We start from the raw sequence: 20,899 nt of genomic DNA on the forward strand, positions 1-20,899 counted from the left end.
GTGTTAAAATTACACCCTGAAGATTAAACATAACACCAAAGAGTGTAAATGTAGCAACAATAGGTGTTGTAATAACACCTATAGGTGTAAAACTAACACCACCAATTTAACACCGGTGTAAAATAACTGGTGTGGTCCTCTATGTACACAGGTTAGCACCACAGTTTTTGCTGTGTATTTTTATGCAGATTCCTTGTGTCAGTTCACATCAATTGGATAAAATTAATTTGTTAATGTTATAAACTCTGTTCCAAATTAATTGTCAAACAACAAGCAAACAATGTTTTTAATTATTCTTCTCCGACAAGTAAATTCTTTAGAGCTGTCTGGGATATATGCGAGCGCTTATCCAGGGGAGGGGGCATGTGGGCACACCTCATTAAATATTGAATATACAATGGTGCTCTTCTTAAATAGAATGCCTTAATTCATTGCGCACCCAGTAAAATGAGCGATGATGTCTTTTTTTTTTTTGGGGGGGGGTTCAAATTACATAGACAAAATTGCAGCCTGCAAAAGTCACCCTGGATCTGCGCCTGATATGGGTCTGTATGTAATGTAAGCTCCAAAATTGAGCAAATTTTTAAAGGACTTCCCATTTTCAAAACCTCTTTACGGTGATAGTACTTTGGAAACACTTAATTCGATCACGATGATATCCTATTCAAAACTAATGTTAGTTTCTATTTTCAATATTTAATACTGAAATCACTCCTGCAGCAATTCTAATTTATTGATAAGCACTTTGAATTGGGACTACATAATCATTTTGTTGCATGGGAAGGCGAAAAGCAGATTGTATGGGTATGTAAAGCCTTGTCTCTGTTTTGACACTTTATTTGAGCAAAATTTGTGTATGAGAAAAGTATACAGTGTTGCGATTTTACTTTCACTGTTTATAAATGCAATAAATCAAATCTTGATTATGACATTTGTTTTGTTACCACTTTTCATATTTCTTGTTATTTCTTTGTTTTATTTTTTTTTCAGGCGGAAACGAAGCTTGCTCAAAGAAGGCAAGCGAGGGCTGAGGCCAGGAAAATCAGAATGTTGGAATTGGAAAAGCAACAAAAAGAAGTAAGTCTTTCAAATGTAGTAGAACTTTATATAAAAACAGAACCTTCTCGCTTTCAATAGCACAAACCCAAGTATAAGTAGCAAGCAATGATAAATGTGAAAATATTAAACAATCAAGATTTATTGTTTCAATAGGGTAGATTGCAATTTAAGGTTTTGCAAACAAAAAGGGTGAAACAATTAGATAGTCTGACTTTTCTGATCCTCAACCTGTTCATTAATTCATTTTGGCGAAATGGCCTATCGTCCGCACTCACAAATTATTGAAAGGGTTATGTGTTTGTTTCAATTTGCTAATTTTGCAAGAAGTACACAAAATGCTTTGCTGATTGCTTGGTGCTTACATGACTAGATTGCATTTACCATGTAATATTGTTGACAATTACGCGGATCATAAAGCTGAAAATTGGTCATCCGTACAAATTAATCAATATATTGGAGCTTCCGACATTTGATAATTATTTTCATTTTAGTTTTGTGCCATCCACCTTCATAAAGAGTTGTTTAATGATGTGTTCCTAATTGAAAATATTGCACAGTTGATTTTTATTAATGTTACATTTATGTGTAGGTACCTGTAGGTTCAGGTGCAAATTCCCTCTTTGTTAATTGTGAATAACTGCAATGCTAATACTTAGGGATTTCTTTTTTTTTCTCTCTCTCACTCTCTCTGTTTTTGCTTCATTATCTACCAGGGCTCTGTTCAAATCTTTCGCCTCTTGCTTTGTGCCCTTCCACACACTTATTTCAAGACACTCTATCCTAATTTGACAGACAATCGTAAATTTTACTCTTTGTCTCTGTACTTACTTTTTGTTTGTTCAGGTTGACGAGAAGATGGATATGGAATATAAAATGCAACAAGAAGAAAAAAAGACTGTAAGTATACCTCCCATGCCAATCCAACAACATGCAGAATTCTATTTGATAAAAAGTAGCTTTCTAATGCATGTATTATCATGGCTGCTGAAAGTGAATTTTTGCATTTCGGCATATGTTTGTTCTTTGGATTGCCAATGGCAGGGAATGCACCCATCCATCTATTGACGCCATACACCAAGGGAGTTCACATACAGAAATTATTACGATTTAATAGTCACTACTAAACATACTTTGCAAGTGATCATTTGCTGGTAACTTTGGAGCTCACCTTTATAATCCCCTGAAGTGAAGCATTCAAACTGATTTGCAGTTTAGATTGCAGGTTTTCAAGGAAGAAGGGACAGGATATTAAAATCCATTTTACAACCTCACCCATGATCGATGTGGGGAAATCTCTTGCTCAAATAACTCTGGGCTCCATAACATAGTAGTTATTGATCACGAAGGCTGATATTTTCTATTCTATGATTGGTTGCATTGATTAATGTGTATGATCAATTTTATAAAAATCAGCCCTGTGATCGATCGTGAAATTTCGTGAAACTAAGTTGTGGTATTGGGATTAACTATGAAATGATACACTGTATTTATCTCTGCAGTTTTTCTTGGAAAAAAATTAATTAAAGCTAGTATTGATTGATGTGTACTACATAAGAAGTTGATATGTTATGATGCACAAAACAGGTTTAACAATTAGACAGTACTTTATCAATAATTCTATTTTTTAATAGAGATATTAAGTGTCAAAGAGTACAATCAACTTTTCAAAATCTGTATCATATGTGGGATGGTTCTCAAACTGGAATTAAGCTGTAAATCTCTGCTTGAATAATAATCACCTTCAGTATACAAGCAGCACTGTAGTTAATTTCTGTATTTTTAAGTATGACCCTCTGCTATTTTCTCCTTCAAATGCGGTTTTGAACTGCAAAGGGTCTACCAGAAAAATCTTGGAAGGTAACAAATGAATATGTATGTATCTGTATGCCCTTCTGGTGTGTTCAGTTAATGTTTTAACACTACAATCACAAAATGAACCAAAAGTCAAAATAAATCCTTAATATGCAGGATAGCATTCAAGTGAATTTTCATCACTGTCCTTCTTTACAAAGCCCACCCACTGTGCATCATAAAAACTGGATTGTTTGACTTTTATTATTATTGGTGAACTTTTCAATGCAGTCTATTGAACTTCGTGATTCTGCAGCTCTAATTTTTCTGAACCAAACTTGCTTGAATGCAACTGTGATTGAATCAAATATCTGTAACACTGTGTTTCTAGATTTTTAAAATATTGATTGAACACAGCCTTGGTCAGCCAAACTTCCTTCCTAATAGTATTCTTAACTAACCCTCTATACTATTCTGTGATTATTTTGAAATGCCATCCATACTGTATACAACCCTAGTATCGTCATCGGATAATGGTAAACCATAGTCTGTTCATTCTTTCATCTCATTGTTCGTGGAACCAGTGACAGTATAATTGATGATGCAGAAATTTTGTTTTGATATTGTTCTTCAATATGCAATTTCATGCTTGAAATGAATGAAGAGCATTTTGCTTGTTGTCAAAACTGTTCAGTGGATATTTGTTTCTGCATTTATTATTTTTTTTTAAATTTGAGCAGGGACTAAATGTAGAGTGAGAATATAATACATACATGTAGGCGCCGCTTTTCTGGCGGCAGCGACGTCGGGCGTGAACATTATTTAAAAACCAAGGTTAAGTTTTTGAAATGTTGTCATAAATTAGAAAGTAAATGTACCTAGTTCATGAACTTGGACATAAGGGTAATCAACTTTTACTGAATATCTTGCCCGAGTTTCAGCTCACATCACATGACCAAGGTCAAAGGTCATTTAGGGTCAATGGACTTCATAGACCATGTTGTGGTAATCAACATTGAAACCTTGAAAGGTTAAGTTTTGAAATTTCGTCATAATGCAAAAGTTTATGGATCTAGTTCTTGAAACTTGGACATAAGAGTAATGGTATATCACTGAACATCTTGCCTGAGTTTTGGGAAAGATGACCAAGGTCAAAGGTCATTTTAATAGGGTCAATGAACTTTGGTCATGTTGGGGGTAATTGTTGAATTGCCATCATAAGAAGTTAATAGATCTAGTTCATAAAACTTTGACATAAGAGCAATCAAGTATCATGAGTTTCAGGTCACATGACAAAGGTTAAAGGTCATTTAAGGTCAATGAGCTTTGGCCATGTTGTGGGTATTGTTAAATTGCCATCATAACTTTGAAAGTTTATGGATCTAGTTTATGGACATGGATGAAAGGTTAATCAAGTACATGTATCACTTTGCACGAGTCTTTAGGCCACATGATCAAAGTCAAAGGTCATTCAGGTATTATCATATGAATGGTGTTTTTTGTGAATGATCATTCAATAGTTGTTTTCAAAGTCAGCACTGCTGCTATATTGGGTCGCATAATGCAGGTGAGACTGCCGAATTTGCGATGCATTTCTGGTTGTAATCTTGAGCAAAGCTTCCAACTGTATTTTGTACAGTTCTTGCTACACACAAGAAATTCTGTGTTACAGTAATTGAGATCTTTGGACCAAATTGCAATTCGATAACCAGGAAAATTATTCCCTGTTTGAGGTACACTGTTATGTTCATCAAAACATTTTCTCTGTTTCTGTTACAAATCAAAATATAGAGCAATTGCTTTTTAATACTAAGAATCAGAAATATCATTTTCTTCAATTATTTTCTTTTACCCTAAGGCCTACATGTATAAATGGGTGTATATGCAATATTGTATCATGTACTCGTTTTATAGTACCTGCTTGCTTTGTTTGTACCGCTGAGTGCTGTATGACTAGATACATACACATTTCTCTCCATTCATGTACACTTTCAAGCACATGCTATGATTTTAAACTTTACATGTAAATGTGATTATGATCCAAAGTTGATGGCAATTTTTGTTTCAGTTTCTAGACATCATTATGGCAATATAAACAATACAGGTTCTATGGGTCAACTCTCACTATCAATCAAATGTCTAATAAGCCTGTGTATAGCTTTGGTAAAGGGTCAATAATGTGATTGATAATCGAATATCATCTAATATCATCTAATATGACAGTCTTACTGAAGCGTAGAGACCGTTAGATATTTTTCCAACTGCACTTCTCTGAGAAAATTTCAAATATTCAAATCTCTCGGCGATGCTTGTTTTAAATTTAAAAATGGGCATTCAAGCACTTATCTTATAAATTTAGTGATTAGATATCCAAAAGTTACAGACAAAGAACATATCTTGAAAGTTTCAGCCCATTCCATGATTTGGAATAGGATTTAATTGAAAGACAAAAACACACAGATATTTTAATTTGATCGGGTGACCCGATCAAGTTAAATTTCCATGTAAAATCGCAAAATTTATCCTGTAAAACACATTTTCATTTCATATCCTCCACATCATAACTGTTATAGGGCATATCCATTCATATTAGCTAGCAATGAATTGGAATAGTGATAGGTGCATTTTGGTGGATTTACCAAAACTATGCACAAGCTTTAAAGGGATGCTCCAGGCTTCACATGTAGTAAAATTCACAGAGCAATTCAAATAACAAATACAGGTAGCAAAGTTATTGAATTTATCAATATTTTGTGAAAATGGTTATATGCACATCATCATGAATATTCATTATTAGGGCTGATGATGTCACACCCCCTCTTTCCTCTTTCTTCTCATGAAATCATAATTGTTTCATGTGTTCATGCAGTGTGCACATGTAAATGATGTGCCTCCATCGGGACAAAATAAAGTTGCAGCAATTAATGCCCTTAATTTGTTGTCAATCCAATTGTTTTAGTTTTTGGTAGAAAATTTTGAATAGAACTAATTTCATATTATAAAATACAAAAGAACAAGCGGGGATATGACATCATCAGCCTACCTAATGAATATTAATGAAGACATGCCTAGAACTGCTCCACTGGAATAATGCCAATCTTTAAAATTCAATGACTTTGTTATTTGTTATCCGATTTTGATCAAATATTCAGCATTTTGCTCTATAAAGTTTGAGATATAAATATCTTCAGCCTGGAGTATCCCTTTACGTGTACAGATTTGCTAGTCTTCCTCTTCAGTCTTGAATGATTTTTGTTTTAAAAATATACAAATACACGTAGATACACAGTGATGACTATGGTAGTCTGCACAGACTCAATGTTGACACACCAATTCTTGGTACCATATCCAGGATTGAGACTACACTCCAAAGTATGTTGCATGTCTGAATCAAGCAGCATTGAGTGAATGAAGTAAATCTAGTCTCCTACTTCAGACTGCATTACATGTACATGTGAACTCAAAACAGAGCCAACATATGAAGGTCTTGATACTTTTGTTGTACTCTAGAAATAGAACAATTGATGGCCTTAATAGTTTACCTACATGTTTGTATTTTCTTTTGCCCCCTCCTTCCCCCATTCGTCAAGTTTCTATCTTAGTGATGAAAATTGATAAAAAAAGGAAGTCAATTTGTATAGTGTTTGGTAATATTCACAAAATGAAAGGAAGATACAGTACATGAAGTGCAAGTGGAAACATTAGTTTGCACTGCTACACGTATGGTGCAAAATTTTTTCATTTGAAAATTTACATCCATATTTGATTTTAGATTGAATCTCTAATCTCTACACTTTATAATGTAATGATTGTAATGATTTGAAATTATGAATCAAACTTACACAGTCTTTAGAAATAGAAATAAAATTTCAACTTGAAATATAATGATAATATGGACAAGCAGTCTGGAGCTGAGACTAGGGTGTGATGCGGCTCAAAATAAATTGCTCTAGTCCCACACACTGGAACCCCTGTCCTGACATGTTGTTTAGACTGGGTAATTATAGCCGACAGCAACGTTCCCTTGATGTGTTTATGAAATGCCAAGTGAGACATCCGCATAAAGGTAGTTCCAATGTGCTAAGGATACGACTGGGATGATGTTCACTGTAGACACGGCCCATTGTTGGTAGTCCGTTATGCGTTCATTGACCAAAGTGTATGAAAATACTATATCTGCAGATCTATTGCGCTCCAGTGGATTAGGCTTCACTTTACCCTGACATTACACATTGAAGCAAGAGGCCAGAGGAGCTCTTAATGTACATGTAGGCTTAAGTAGTTCAAGACTTAAAATATCCCCATCCAATTTGATTTTTGTTCAGACTGCGTTATAGATAATTTTAGACACCATGTTCAAGGTTTAGCATGAGATAATATTTATTTCAGATAATTTAAATGTGTGGGATTGTTGAAAAAAAAATGTTTTAAGCAAACTACATGCAAAACATGTGTACATGATGAATGGATAACATTGAATCCAATCCATAAGATCTAAGTGCGGATTCCACATCAGCATCCTTTTTTTAGAACCATTTTGTTTCTGGTGAAAAAAAATTTTGGCTTAAAGGGCAAGCCCACCCTTTTACAAAAAATAATAATTCATATAGAAGAGAACCCCCACCCAAGTACAGTGTATAGCGCTGTAATTTCAAGCTTCAAAATATAAATTTCAAAAAGTTTTCCTTTTTTCACAAGACAGTTGGTACATTTGTAAAAATACAACACAGGTGGTACAATGTATGCAAATGGACAGGCGATGATCTCATAGCATACAATCACAAATTTTTGTATGAAATACGGAAAATCTCAATTTTTCAGATTTCCCAATGCATGTATCATGAAAAGATCTTCAGTGAATTATAATAGTGGCAATGGCAATTTCACAGTTTCATAGAGAAAGAATGCAGTACCTTGTTTAACATTATAATGAGGAAGATTAGTACTTCATACTGTACAAAAAAAATAGTGAGTGGGTGACTTCATTAGTTCCATATTTGCATACTGATCAGGATGTTATGCAGAATAAAAGCAGAACTTTATATCAAAACTTTCTTACAGCAGATTTTGATGATATTGTCAACGTTATGCTTGTTTGATTTTTCTCTAGATTCATTCAAATCACCTTTATTGTGGTGAACTTGCCCTTTATTACTTTTACCTTGACATACATGTAGTTCAAATTGATATTAATTGATATACATTATGAATTTGTAATCAAAGCGTCTGGTATATTGAATGCTACATGTATGTAATATGCTTTTGTTTTCATAAGTTTATATACATGCTGTGACTATTCTGTATTTTTCAAAATGATTTTGCTGCTTTCTCCATGTAGCATTCATTGCATTGCATCATTTTATAATGTGCATATCCTCTTTTTATTTCCTTCCCTCTTTTTCTTCCCCTTCCTGTTTGCTTGGTTCAATTTTTGGTTTGTAATTTTGCATCGTGGTTGTATGTAAATGTGTGCGTTGCCAATTTGCAGCAGCTTAAAGAGCTCCCAAGTTCTAGACAGAAATGGTACCCATCGCCGAACCTCCTGCAAGTGCCTATGATTACGAGTAATATGAGGATGAACGTAAATTGAATTTCTTTATTTTTCACTCGAGTTCACGTATGCTGTATCATCCTTCACATTAGGGGTTGGTTTCATAAAAGCTGTTGTAAGTTACTCCCGATTTTATGATCAAGTGGTGACCGTTTCTTCCGCCAGTGAGGTTCCCACTGTATTCCCATCAGCTTTGAAGAACTTGAAAAATCTGCTCTTTAAAAAAAAAAATTCTTGTTAAAAGCATTTTAATGTGGGCGCACCGTGGTCTAGTGGTTCTGACTCTCGCCTTTGAAACAGAGGGTTGTGGGTTCGAATCCTAGCCATGGCGTGTTTTCTGTCAGATTCATTAGGAAATTTATCCACAATGTGCTGCTCTTGACCTGCCAGTGGGGTTCCCACTGTATTCCCATCAGCTTCGAAGAACTTGAAAAATCTGCTCTTTTAAAAAAAAAAATTCTTGTTAAAGCATTTTAATGTGGGCGCACCGTGGTCTAGTGGTTCTGACTCTCGCCTTTGAAACAGAGGGTTGTGGGTTCGAATCCTAGCCATGGCGTGTTTTCTGTCAGATTCATTAGGAAATTTATCCACAATGTGCTGCTCTTGACCTGCCACTGTATTCCCATCAGCTTTGAAGAACTTGAAAAATCTGCTCTTTTAAAAAAAATTCTTGTTAAAAGCATTTTAATGTGGGCGCACCCTGGTCTAGTGGTTCTGACTCTCGCCTTTGAAACAGAGGGTTGTGGGTTCGAATCCTAGCCATGGCGTGTTTTCTGTCATTAGGAAATTTATCCACAATGTGCTGCTCTTGACCCAGGTGAGGTGAATGGGTACCCGGCAGGATTATTTCCTTGAATGCACTGAGCGCCAGTGATGGTTGCTCGAGCTAAAGCCAGGGTAATAATAGCAGCGCTTTGTATCCTCAGGCAAAATGCGCTTTATGAATCTAGCTACATGTATTATTATTATCATTCTAATGCAAGAATTGCTGTTTTCCAAGATTTGCATCATTGAGAGTTCGTTCCCATAATCTTAAAAACAAGGAAAACTTTGGGTATCTCACTTTTATAGCATTCACCTCTCTCTTCAATTTTTTGTAACTGTACAAACAGCTTTATGAAACTGCCCCCAGGTCTGCTGTTTAATACAAAATTTACATGACATTGTAACATCAAAATTAGATTAGAACAAGGAACATTCATACATGTACTTTTGTGAATTGTGAAAGTCACTCAGAACTAATACCACATTTTCACTGAATTAACTTTGTATTGTCTGGTGAAAAATATCTCATCCTCACACGTGCCGTTTGGTGTAATGTTCATAATATTTGCCATCAAAATTTGAACTTCATAGGTCTGTGCAACTTTACAAATGAAATGTAAAGAAGTTTAGCTTCAGACCACTCCAAGTCTCAAGTGGTTTTTACTTGAATAAGTTTCAATAATAAAGAAGTTGGGCTATTTTAGAACATGATTGAATTCAGTTTTAAATCCATGATAGCACAATAATTATACATGCAACATTTCTATTGAGGCCTTCAACGACAAACACTCACTAAAATGATTCTAAGATTTTTCCAGCGTCTGATGAGTAGGGTTTTATTCTGCTTCCAATATTAAGCTTGTGTTTGAAAAAAAACCCACAATTTTTTAAATCATATTGCAATCTCTATGCAAAGATTTATGAGAACTCTGCATGATGTGTGTTTTTCCTTTTTAGCAGTTTCTTTCTGCATTTGCTTCTTTTAAAAAGCAACTAAAATTTTGTAATTACAAATTTGTTGATGTTTTCTATTAAGAAGTTTCAAGTACCAGTAACTTTATGTTTCAGTAGTTAAAAACTGATACATGTAACTACTGTACACTGAACATGCAATGGAAAAATGCAGGGAATATATGCAAAAAATGAAATCTTGAATATACATGGAATTAAAATGAAATACTGTCTCTTGAGAGGTGCCATTTTATGGAAATGAATATACATCTTAAAAGTATAAATTTGTTTTGGTGTGGGATTTGATGAAAAATTCAGATTTTCAGGTTGCATGCTTAATGACAGATACAACATAGACTACATACGCAACCAAATTTCTTGTATCATGTCCATTTATTTTATGTTTGGCACTCTAATATCAGATTGTCAAATTATATTCTTGAGGTAATGGATAAAATTTCTCCATATTTTTTTTTATGATAGTGGGTAAATTTGGAAATTGGTATTAATAACCAAGCCCAAAGCTAGACAGTACATGTATGTGCATGCCCTTTATTAAATTGAAAGTGTGAATCTGGTTTTGGACATGATTACAGTATTAGCACTGTATGACCGAAGTATACATTGTATATAATTGCAATTTTATTGACATTGGCTTATAGATAGGCCTGCATGTACTGTAGATCATGTATTTCATTGTGTGATTATTGTTCACAGGGGCATGTTGTAGAGTGTTCTGTGGAAAAGTTTTACACTCAAACATTTTTATATCAATGCTTTTGATAAATAGAAAAGTAGCTTTTACTGTACTACATGTAGTATTTAAAAAAAAAGTGTTTGCATGATACTGGTGTGTTTTTTATTCAATGTATAATGAAGGAAAAGTTTTTGCTTGATTTTAAGAGTATTTCAAAACTGTTTAAACGTTATGGTGCAAGCATGCTTTTTTATGAATGCTCTTCAGTTAATACAGGTTGGTATATACTGTATGTAGTTTGTAAGATTTATTAATTTTGTGGTATACTGTGAACTATGATGATTAGACAAAGTTGATAAACATAATGTATGGTAAAATTCTGTTTGTAACGATATAATTTATCTCATCCAGATTTGAAACTTTGCTAAAACTTTTCCTGTTTATAGATTATACATGTAGCTCCCCTTTAGAATTGCAGCATCTTTGGTCACACAATACGTAGATCATTACCTAATTCCAGTAACTGCCACATATAATGTTTTACATACATTGAAGTGCTGAGCTCTTGGGCATAAACCCATGAATCCATGATTATTAAAACTCAAGTCTTAAATAGGGCTGAGTTTATTGGTGGTGGGGTGTTTGAATTACACTCATACTAGAAATAGAATGTCCCTCTCCATCTTCCAACATTGTAGATAGCATCTTTTGGTCTGTATTTTTAAGTCGGGTTTGTTATAAATTGTAGTCAAAACTTGAGGTTTAACTATGGACAGCCAGTATTGGCATAAATTCAATAGTAGAGTTTCAATGTAATAGCTCAATTTTCTCTCAAATCATAAACTGTTTGAGGAGGATAAATTGTATATCTTGTACATGTAGTTTTCATCACCATCAATGACCTAGGAAAGAGAACAGTAAATATTAGAAACTTTCAATGTATGAAACCTTGACTTTTTTGCTTTCCATAGTTTAAGCACAGAATGTAGACCACATGTCTAAAGTTAAACCCGACTTCAGAATACAGGCCTTTGAGTGTATAAAACTTGTGTAGAAATAGGAGAATCTCCACTGTCACTTTGAATTACATTTATTTCTCAAGACACTTTTAAAATCATAGAGCTTGTCCGAGAGAATTATTTGGGAGAACCATTCAGTGTGGAATTAAAAAAATGTTTGCTTTAAAGATTATCTAATCACTTTTCCTTTCTCAAAAGTAATACATTGTACATGTCCTGAATCCAACTTTGCAGTGATTTAAACATTACGAACGTTGCAAATACATGCATGTATCCACATTTCCCCCCCCCTCCCCGAAAAAAGAAATGTTAGGAGTATATTACCCTTCCTCTTGAAACATTGTGAGTACTGGTAGTTATATTATTATTTTCATTAAAGTGTGTCATGATCTTGAAATTACATTCATATTTTAAGTATGGGACTTACTTGTTTTATTTCTCTCCTTTTCTTTCTGACTTTGTGTTTTATCCTATCCTTTCCAATTCTAATGTTTATACGATATTCAGATGTTAACGAAGCAAGCAGAGATGGTGGTAGCGGCAGGGTCTGGGAGTTCTGGTAGCAGACCTTCCTCTCGGAGAGGCAGCACAGAATCTGTGGAGCATGATCTTTTGAAGGTGAGTAGTGCCATACTTTTTTGGGACGATACACAATACTCTCAAACTATGTAGAATATTAAAGAGTGACGCATCTTTTGTTGCCTGGTTGGCAAAAAAGGCGAAAGGATTACGTTTAATGTCAATTCTTCCTTTCGCACATTCATGTACATGTATATGTAGCTGATATGAAATGATATCAGCCTTCAATATCGATATCTGATCGATTGCTATCGGGACGTACACTTCCGGTTTAAGGGGCGACCAGTGCAAAATCACTGATGCCTCGGACATGCAAAATTCATTGAACTTGTTATTCCAACCTTGCAAATTCATAACTTCCCCCTGAAGTCATTGGTTTGAACATTGTCTTTCATTAAAATCATGTTAACTACTAAAATAAAATACCCCAAAGCATGTTATTCCTGGACACAATCCCTGTTCGTAGAATCACATTGCCCCTCTGTAAAGCACCGATAGTGTCTTTATAGCAGTTAAATTTGATGTTCAGTTTTATGTCTGCACTGATGCTATAGTAAAAGTATAATTGTTACCAATTGTGAGCTGAATTAATCTCACATTTATCATTTATTTCTCTTGTGCTTTCTGATTGTGACCCCCCTTCTTTCTGTGGATTAATCAGGGGTAGATGTCATCCTTGTATTCTAATTTGGAATTCAGTAGAATATTGTAAAATGAAACTTAAGGTAAATGTAAACAATAAATGCTTTATTATATTACTAGTAGACAAAAATAATGTTGGTGTCATGATGGTGTACTTTCGACTGTCCCACTGTTTTTTTTTTTTTTTTGAAAAGTCAAATTTAATTCGGACATGGTGCCCAAACAGAGTCAACTCTGTTTCTTGTCAAAGTGACTTCACTCGTTTGTGAGTTGTAATTGAGAGATTTCCCTCATCTCTGAGTCCCATTGATTTGAAATCTGAGTCACTTTAACTTGGAATAGACTCAAGTCAAAGAGGGCAGTTTTAAGAGTGTGGTTGCCATCATGGCCCTTATTTTAGATCCATAGTTCATACAGCGATGAATGGAAATCATTGAAACATGGGCTTAGGCTCAATCATGTATGTGAAAACCATTACAGATGTTGACATACTGTAAGGATGGGGGCAGTTGAAATGGTGTGGCTTCATGACCGGGCAGCTTTCATACCCATGAACCATGGAGCTATGACTGTTTCACAATAAAGCTGCTCAGTCACATTTGCTCTACAGCGCCTCGACGGCGAGTTGAAAGCAGCCATTTTAATAATTTTTGTACTAGTTATATAGGTGGTTTGAATAAAGAGGATTAAAACGGCTGTTTTTTTATTCTCGGATTGCTGCTGTAGGGGAAATGTGAATGTAGCATTAGTTACAAACGACTTTACTGAGTGCTAAATCAACACCAGTGAAAATAAATCGTTTGCCACGAGATGGTAACTATTCCTGCTCAAATTCGAGCATAAATTTGTGCATAAACTATGTATGTAATTTCTACAGCTTCACTACTCCCCCCATGGTATTTTTTATTTTGAAATCAACCCAGACCAGAAAACAGGCATTTAATGTACTCAGTGTGACAGAAATGTCAATCACAATAACCTATAAATTTATCTCAATATTTTGAGGCCTGCGTGAATACTTGTGATTATTTATTTTCTTGTAATTGAGGGGGTATGAAAGCACCTTGTGACACATGTCAACACATTTTGACATTTTATGACATTTGCTCATCATCCAAGGGTAGCCTTTCTCTCAGACCTGTTTTTTTTGTTCTGACCCTTTAAATGAATAATCAAGAAACACACATGATGAAATTATGGGATATCTTTTGTGACTTTGCTAAGTTTGTCTTGATATTTATTAATCAATGATTTTTTTCTTCACACATGTGCTTCGGAGAATGGGAATATGAATTTGTAGATACATGTAGGAAAGAGAGATTATGTACATGTGTAGGGTCTAGATAAAGGACTAGTTTGTAGTGACTATCTGTATAGTTTCTATGGTATGTCACAAGGGTCTGGTAATGGACTTTAAGCAGCAAATAACAAATTAAAAAAAGTTACTTCAGACAAGATTGCTGCAGATCTCAAATCAGGAATTGAACATTGTTAAAATGAAGTGGGGGTGCATTCATACTGGACTAAAGTGTGCATAATTTGGAAAATTATATTCTGTCTGACCTGTTTGCCAATTCATATTACAATACACACAAATCCCATCAAGCCATAGATTCTTTAGAATGTCATGATTGTTATTTTGGATGAAAAACTACAGATTTTTTTTTATTTACATGTTTGTTTTAACACATCATAAATGTCTGTTTATAACTCTGTGAAGATGTTTGATAATTAATATTGTTGCTAATGATCTTTTAATAAATGTGTTTTGTTTCAGATAGAGTATGTCATGTCATCACCATTTCCCTTTGTTTATGATATTAAACTGTCTTTATTTTGTTATTGTTTACCCTTTACCCCATGACCTTTGACACACATAACACAGGGGTCAACAAACTCTGAGGAGGTTCAGGTACATGTAGCACCCCATAGGGGTGGCATTGACCCCCGTGAATTGGAGCCTCTGAAGGTTGGTTTACACTGCTTCTATTCTGGCTCACTCAATTTCACCCTTTTTCTAACAGCGTCATTAAAAGGAAAAAAAAAATCATTTGCGTATGACCCCTGTGACCAGGAAGTCCAATCTAATTTGCATATCAACTCTGACCTCTGCCACCTTTGGGTCAATCAATATGTACATGTATTTCATAATCATAACTTTCATCTCCCTACCCTTCAATATATGTATCTACATGTATATAGCACTCTGTACATACATGTACCTGTATCGTATGAATGTTGTAATTTGACCTTGTGTGACCCTTTGACCCTTTGACCTCCAGGGGTCACCAACGGGGATGAGGTCCAGTCTGAATCCCAAACGGGAGGATTGGACTTAGATGAGCAAGAATTACTCAAGGTTTGTTACCATGGCAATTAAGGAAACATGTTATGCTCTTTTAGATGCTTTTAAATCTTGGACATGGTAGGTTTTAGAGACCTTTTTTGCTTGAACTTTGAACTGTTATACAGGTGCATCATGGGAGTTTATTTCTTTAATCCTCTTGGGAGAAGTTTGCAGGGTCATATTATTTTTAGAATAGATAGTTAACCTTATCCATTACATACAGATATATTTAAAAAGTCAATAGCAGACACAATTTACATATATTCCTTTTTAATAGTGTAGTATAGTGCAGGATTGGATACTGGATAGATAACAAATTTTGAATTAAAAAAAGGCTTGTCTGTATGGTTAGGTTAAAATGTGATTGATACAGATCTCATAGTAATACAAATGTTGAAACTGAAAGTTAAAAGATATACTGGTAATTATTATTATTTTAATTCATAGAAGAGCCTACAAAAGTATGAGATTTTATATTGAGATCATAGTTGTAACCAAAGCAAAAGAAGGGAAGGGGTGCAAAATCTATTCCTTGTAAAAACTGAAAATCTTAATCATTTGCATAATGTGGGATTTGTACCATATATTCAGTATTCTGGTAGTGACATTGGATGGCAAAGTTATCATCATAATTTATAATTACTTCTTTAATGGGATCCAGGACTATTAGAGCACCGGTATTTAGTTGACTAACCCCTTTCAGTTTTCAGTACATAGTTGTGCTCAAAAGATAGTGAACCCCGCCAAAAAAATGCATTCCTTCATGCTGAGAGTGTTGAATGTAGACAACAACAATACAATGTTCAGCAAACCCAGAGAAACAAATTTTATTAAATGTAATACATGAATTTCTATCCCTGATTTCACAATCTAAAACATGGCAGAACAAAAAAAAAAGAATATTCTTACATGAAGGTTAATCCATAGCTCTATTCTTGGAGCCATTATTTGTTGGCCAAGTTTATGGAAACTTGCTGTTACTGTGATTCTAGCTTTCGCGTGTATGCTGATATTGATAATGCATTTAACCCTAAATAGATTGGGCTATTTCGACGCCTGAAAAGACAGCGGGGGGGGGGGGGGGGGGCTGATTCAGCCCCCCCTTATGATCTCGACTGTTGATCGCGCGATTGCGACGAAAATTGGCACACGCGTTACCCATGGCATTATTATCTACAAAACTATAACATCAAATTTGGCAAAAAATCTCATGTCTCATTAACTATGCTGATTTATGCGTAAAATCATAAGTTTGCTCTAATTAATAAAATAATGCCCCTGAAATGCTAATTTTTGTTTCACATACTCTAGATAGGCATCTGATCAAATTGATTTTAAAAAAATTTTAAAATCAAATTCATTTTTATATGTATTCTATTGTTTTCGAAATTTCTTATGTATTTCTGTGTTTTTCGACTTTTTGTTTTTTATTGTTTTTTCAATGGAAATTGTCGGGGACTTTATTTTGACCATAAAAAAGATAAAATTAATTGATTTTGAGCAGTAAAAGGAAAAATAATGATACATTTATGAATTTTGGCTAAAAACACTATTTGCATTGGATTTGTACACAAATTCACGTTTTTGAGTAATTTTGGGTCTGCATGCACTTACGAAATGTTGCGTTATTTTGGAACCGCGTACCGGGGGGTCACAATTTTGGTCTCAAAAGTTGCGCAAAACTTGAAAGTAAAAAGTCAGCGAGCGACGCGGTCAAAAAAATTTGCGCAGCGGATTTATCGCGAAAAATGTCGAGGGGGGGGGCTGAATCAGCCCCCCAGTCTTTTTAGGGTTAAACAAGAAGCATCAGGATAATTTATTGTTCATTTTCTAGTTCGGTTCACTCACTTTTGAGCACCACCCTAGGCACACTGCACTACATGTATATACAGTGTATGAATATGCACTCAATCTGCATTTCTCTGTGTTTTCTCCATTAAAACTATATACAACGTTTTTACTTTTCAAATTGACCTTTCAAATTGATATGTAAACCACAGTAGACATGCAAATATATCTCGAGCTATTTGCCCATTTAATATTAGCACCATAATTTAAAATTGTACTCTAAAAGTTATTAGACTAAAATAAATCTGTACATGTAGTTAAGGCTTGGTTCGATTATTAGAATAACTTTATTTAAAGGAAACCAAAACCCAAGAAGAGAAGCAATCTTAATATTGGAAAGGGTAAAATAAGAGGAACAATGTAAAACAAGTTCATCAAAATCAGTTGTGAAATAAGAAAGTTATGGACTTTAAAAAAAGTCTTGTAGTTTCTATTGGGATCCTCAAATTGGCAAACATGCTTCAAAATGGCTTATTTTGTGGACAACTTTCCACTTGTTTTGTTCACAATTTTTCAGATTTTCCCTATTATCTTTAAAATTGCTTTATCTCATTCTGAGCATAACACATGTCATTGGAAAATGTAATTCACTTCACATATGTCAAGGTCAGGAGAAGATAATGTGAAATATGTAAAATTAAGAGAAAATCTGAAAACTTGCATTTCATAACCAATTTTGATGAAACTTGTTTTAAATTGTTCCCCTTGTTTTACTCTTTCCAATAAGATTGCTTCTCTTCTTGCGTTTTGTTTTTCTTAAAAATTGCATCACAACGACTGTAGTGCTCATAGTTGAGAATAGTTTTAGCGCACGTTCAACATGTTAACCACTTTGTGCATTATGCCTGGCAACTAACCCATTTTACTTTAGATATAGTTTTAACTTCACTGTATTTGTTATTGAATTGAATATAAACATGTTGAAAATAAAGAATAAATCTTACATCAAGATTAATCCAATCTGGAAAGCTATTCTTTGAGTCATTATTTGTTATGGCCAAGTTTATGGAAACTTTCGGAAACTTTCGGAAACTTTCTCTTTAATACTGTGATTCTAGCTTTTGCACATTTGCTGAATTTGATAATGCATATATACAAAAAGCGTACAATGTATGTACAGGATAATTTAATAGTCAGTACTTGGAACTTGAATATAACAGTACAAAGTTCTACAAGTGTTTTGCATTTCCATTGTATAAGAGGCAATTTCATCAGAATCTGGTCTCATGACACACATGCAAAGAAATGTCGTCTGAATTTTTACCAAAAATTGGGAATATTTTTTATCATTTTCGATGCAGTGGAAGCATCATTTCCCTGTATGAGAGATTGGAAATCAATCCATCTTCAGTTTCTTTTGTCACTTTATGGCATAAATATGAAGATTTTTGCTGGTACTTACCGCTTGTTCTTAGATGCAATGCGGATATGGAGAAATTCAGGGCAACCTTATGACTACACAGCAGTATTTCAAGTAATTTGTGTTTGAATATCTTACGCAATTGTTTACTTGGCTATACAGACATGTACACAAAATATACATTTTCAACAGAGAATTATGGTATTTGCCTGAAAATGAAAATAAAGAGGAAAAATGTATTTTCTGTATTTAAAAAAAAATTACATGATGTGATAACATCATGTACATGTACATACGTAGATCGATTAATTATTACAAATTAATCAGCATGTTTAATTTCATGTACCATTTAGTTGCATTTGTTTTGTTTTTGTTGTTCATTGTCATGCCTGACTTTATGAACAAATTACTGTTATGATAACAAATTTAGCTCGTAGTAACCCCCTTTTATTGCGCATAAATTTCTTAATATTATCAATTTTTCAGATTTGTCTCAATTTAAAATTTATTGTATTTTCTTTTTATTCAGATTTCCAATTCACAAAAGAGAATTGAAGCGCCATCTATTTTTAAATCATGCACACAGAAAAACTATGATCCCATTCCTCTATATATTTTCTTTTCTAGGTGTGCACATACTACAGTCAATAATAATATGTGAGGTCTACATACATGTAATGGATTTTTGCTCTTGAAAAAAATAAGCTTGGAAAACAAAAGGGAGTAGTCTCCTACTATTAGGCTGTTTTATGATAATGGGCTCTAGAAACTGACTTTTAGTTTTGCCTGTAATGATATAATCCCATACTATTGAGAGTAAGCTAAACTTTTATTATTACTCATTTTTTTTTAAGTGTAGTTTTCTTTGTACTTGATGGTTAAGCCTTAGTTTATGCATTAAAGTGCCTTGAGCATATTAAACAATGTACATGTACATGTAGACATGGCTCTGTAAAAACATTATTAAATATAATTGGTATGGTTTTTCAGACGGCATTATAGAAGATATGTTCATATTTTATCCATATATGTAAAATTGTAATTGGATACCATCCGTAGTCTTGGGTTTTCCCCCATCGTTTTCACTTTCTTACAATGTACATTTATCCAGAGTTCTTCCTGGATGTACATGTAAGTGACAATTGGGAAAGAGGAACAACTCAATCATTAACATATATATTTTCCCCTTTATTATACAGCAATGAGAAAGACATATGTTGCATCACACGTCCATAATAACATTTCACACTTTTGGAATCATGGAAACATATTTGATAATTTAATACTACCCGGTATTTTTCATAGTTCAATTTGAGTTTGAAAGGAAATTTAGTTAAAAGCCTGTACATAAGAATTTATTTTGTCTGTGTTTGCAAGATTTTGATGGACGTCATGAGTGGTGTTTTTTTTTCTAATTCAAGTTTTGAAATTGAAGATTTGCCTGAATTTTTTAATGAGTTTTATCACAATAAAATATGAAAATGGCTATTTCATGAAAAAAAATGAAATTGTGTTGTTTATGGTAATAAAAAATTGATGAAAAATTATATTAGAATGTCCAATATCCTTTTCTATTATTTTTTTGCCAGAAATCTTTTACTTCATTACCATTTACCACTGCAATTGATTATATTAACTAGATTTAGATACAGCTGAGAGAACATGTTATCAATATAGTATTATCATAACAATCAAAATCACTATCATTATCATCATCATAATCAAGATTACAATCATTTCATCATCGTCATATTGTAGTCATCACCGTCATCATCATCATTATTATTACACATCAAAGTTATTATTTTAATCAACATTATCATCATCAGCATAAATTATCGTAATCATAATCTTCCCCTTCATTATTATATTATCATCTTCATCATCACCATAGTCATCACAATCATCATCATCATCATCATCACCATCACCATCATCATCATTATTATCATCATCATCATCATCATCATCATCACCATCATCATCATCATCATCATCATCATCATCACCACCACCACCATCATCATCACCATCATCATCACCATCATCATCATCATCATTATTATCATCATCATCATCATCATCATCACCATCATCATCATCATCATCATCACCATCATCATCATCACCATCACCATCATCATCATCATCATCATTATTATCATCATCATCATCATCATAGTCTTTGGTACAACTACCTACACTACTAATGTTATCACCTAGTATTCCCCACACGCCCCATATTTTTTGCTTTGAATGACCTTTAACCTTGACACTGCTTGTAATGACC

The 20,899-nt window shown here is 33.9% G+C and overlaps 1 protein-coding gene across 5 annotated transcripts in view; it reads left to right on the forward strand.

Moving 5' to 3' along the window:
• Positions 1-20,899, forward strand: part of LOC121426845 (leucine-rich repeat flightless-interacting protein 2-like) — a 46,439-nt gene that overhangs the window by 14,724 nt on the left and 10,816 nt on the right. For 2 of the 5 annotated variants that reach the window (XM_041623241.1, XM_041623242.1), the window contains 5 exons: positions 991-1,077; positions 1,903-1,956; positions 8,339-8,431; positions 12,341-12,451; positions 14,940-15,023. In XM_041623241.1, the coding sequence (XP_041479175.1) occupies positions 991-1,077; positions 1,903-1,956; positions 8,339-8,431; positions 12,341-12,451; positions 14,940-15,023 (429 nt within the window). Of the gene's footprint in view, positions 1-990; positions 1,078-1,902; positions 1,957-3,368; positions 3,387-8,338; positions 8,432-12,340; positions 12,452-14,939; positions 15,024-20,899 lie in introns of all 5 variants that reach the window. The other 3 variants (XM_041623243.1, XM_041623245.1, XM_041623244.1) reach the window with 3 other exon arrangements.

This window comes from Lytechinus variegatus, chromosome 13 (genome assembly GCF_018143015.1).
Source record: "Lytechinus variegatus isolate NC3 chromosome 13, Lvar_3.0, whole genome shotgun sequence".
Lineage (NCBI taxonomy): Eukaryota > Metazoa > Echinodermata > Echinoidea > Temnopleuroida > Toxopneustidae > Lytechinus > Lytechinus variegatus.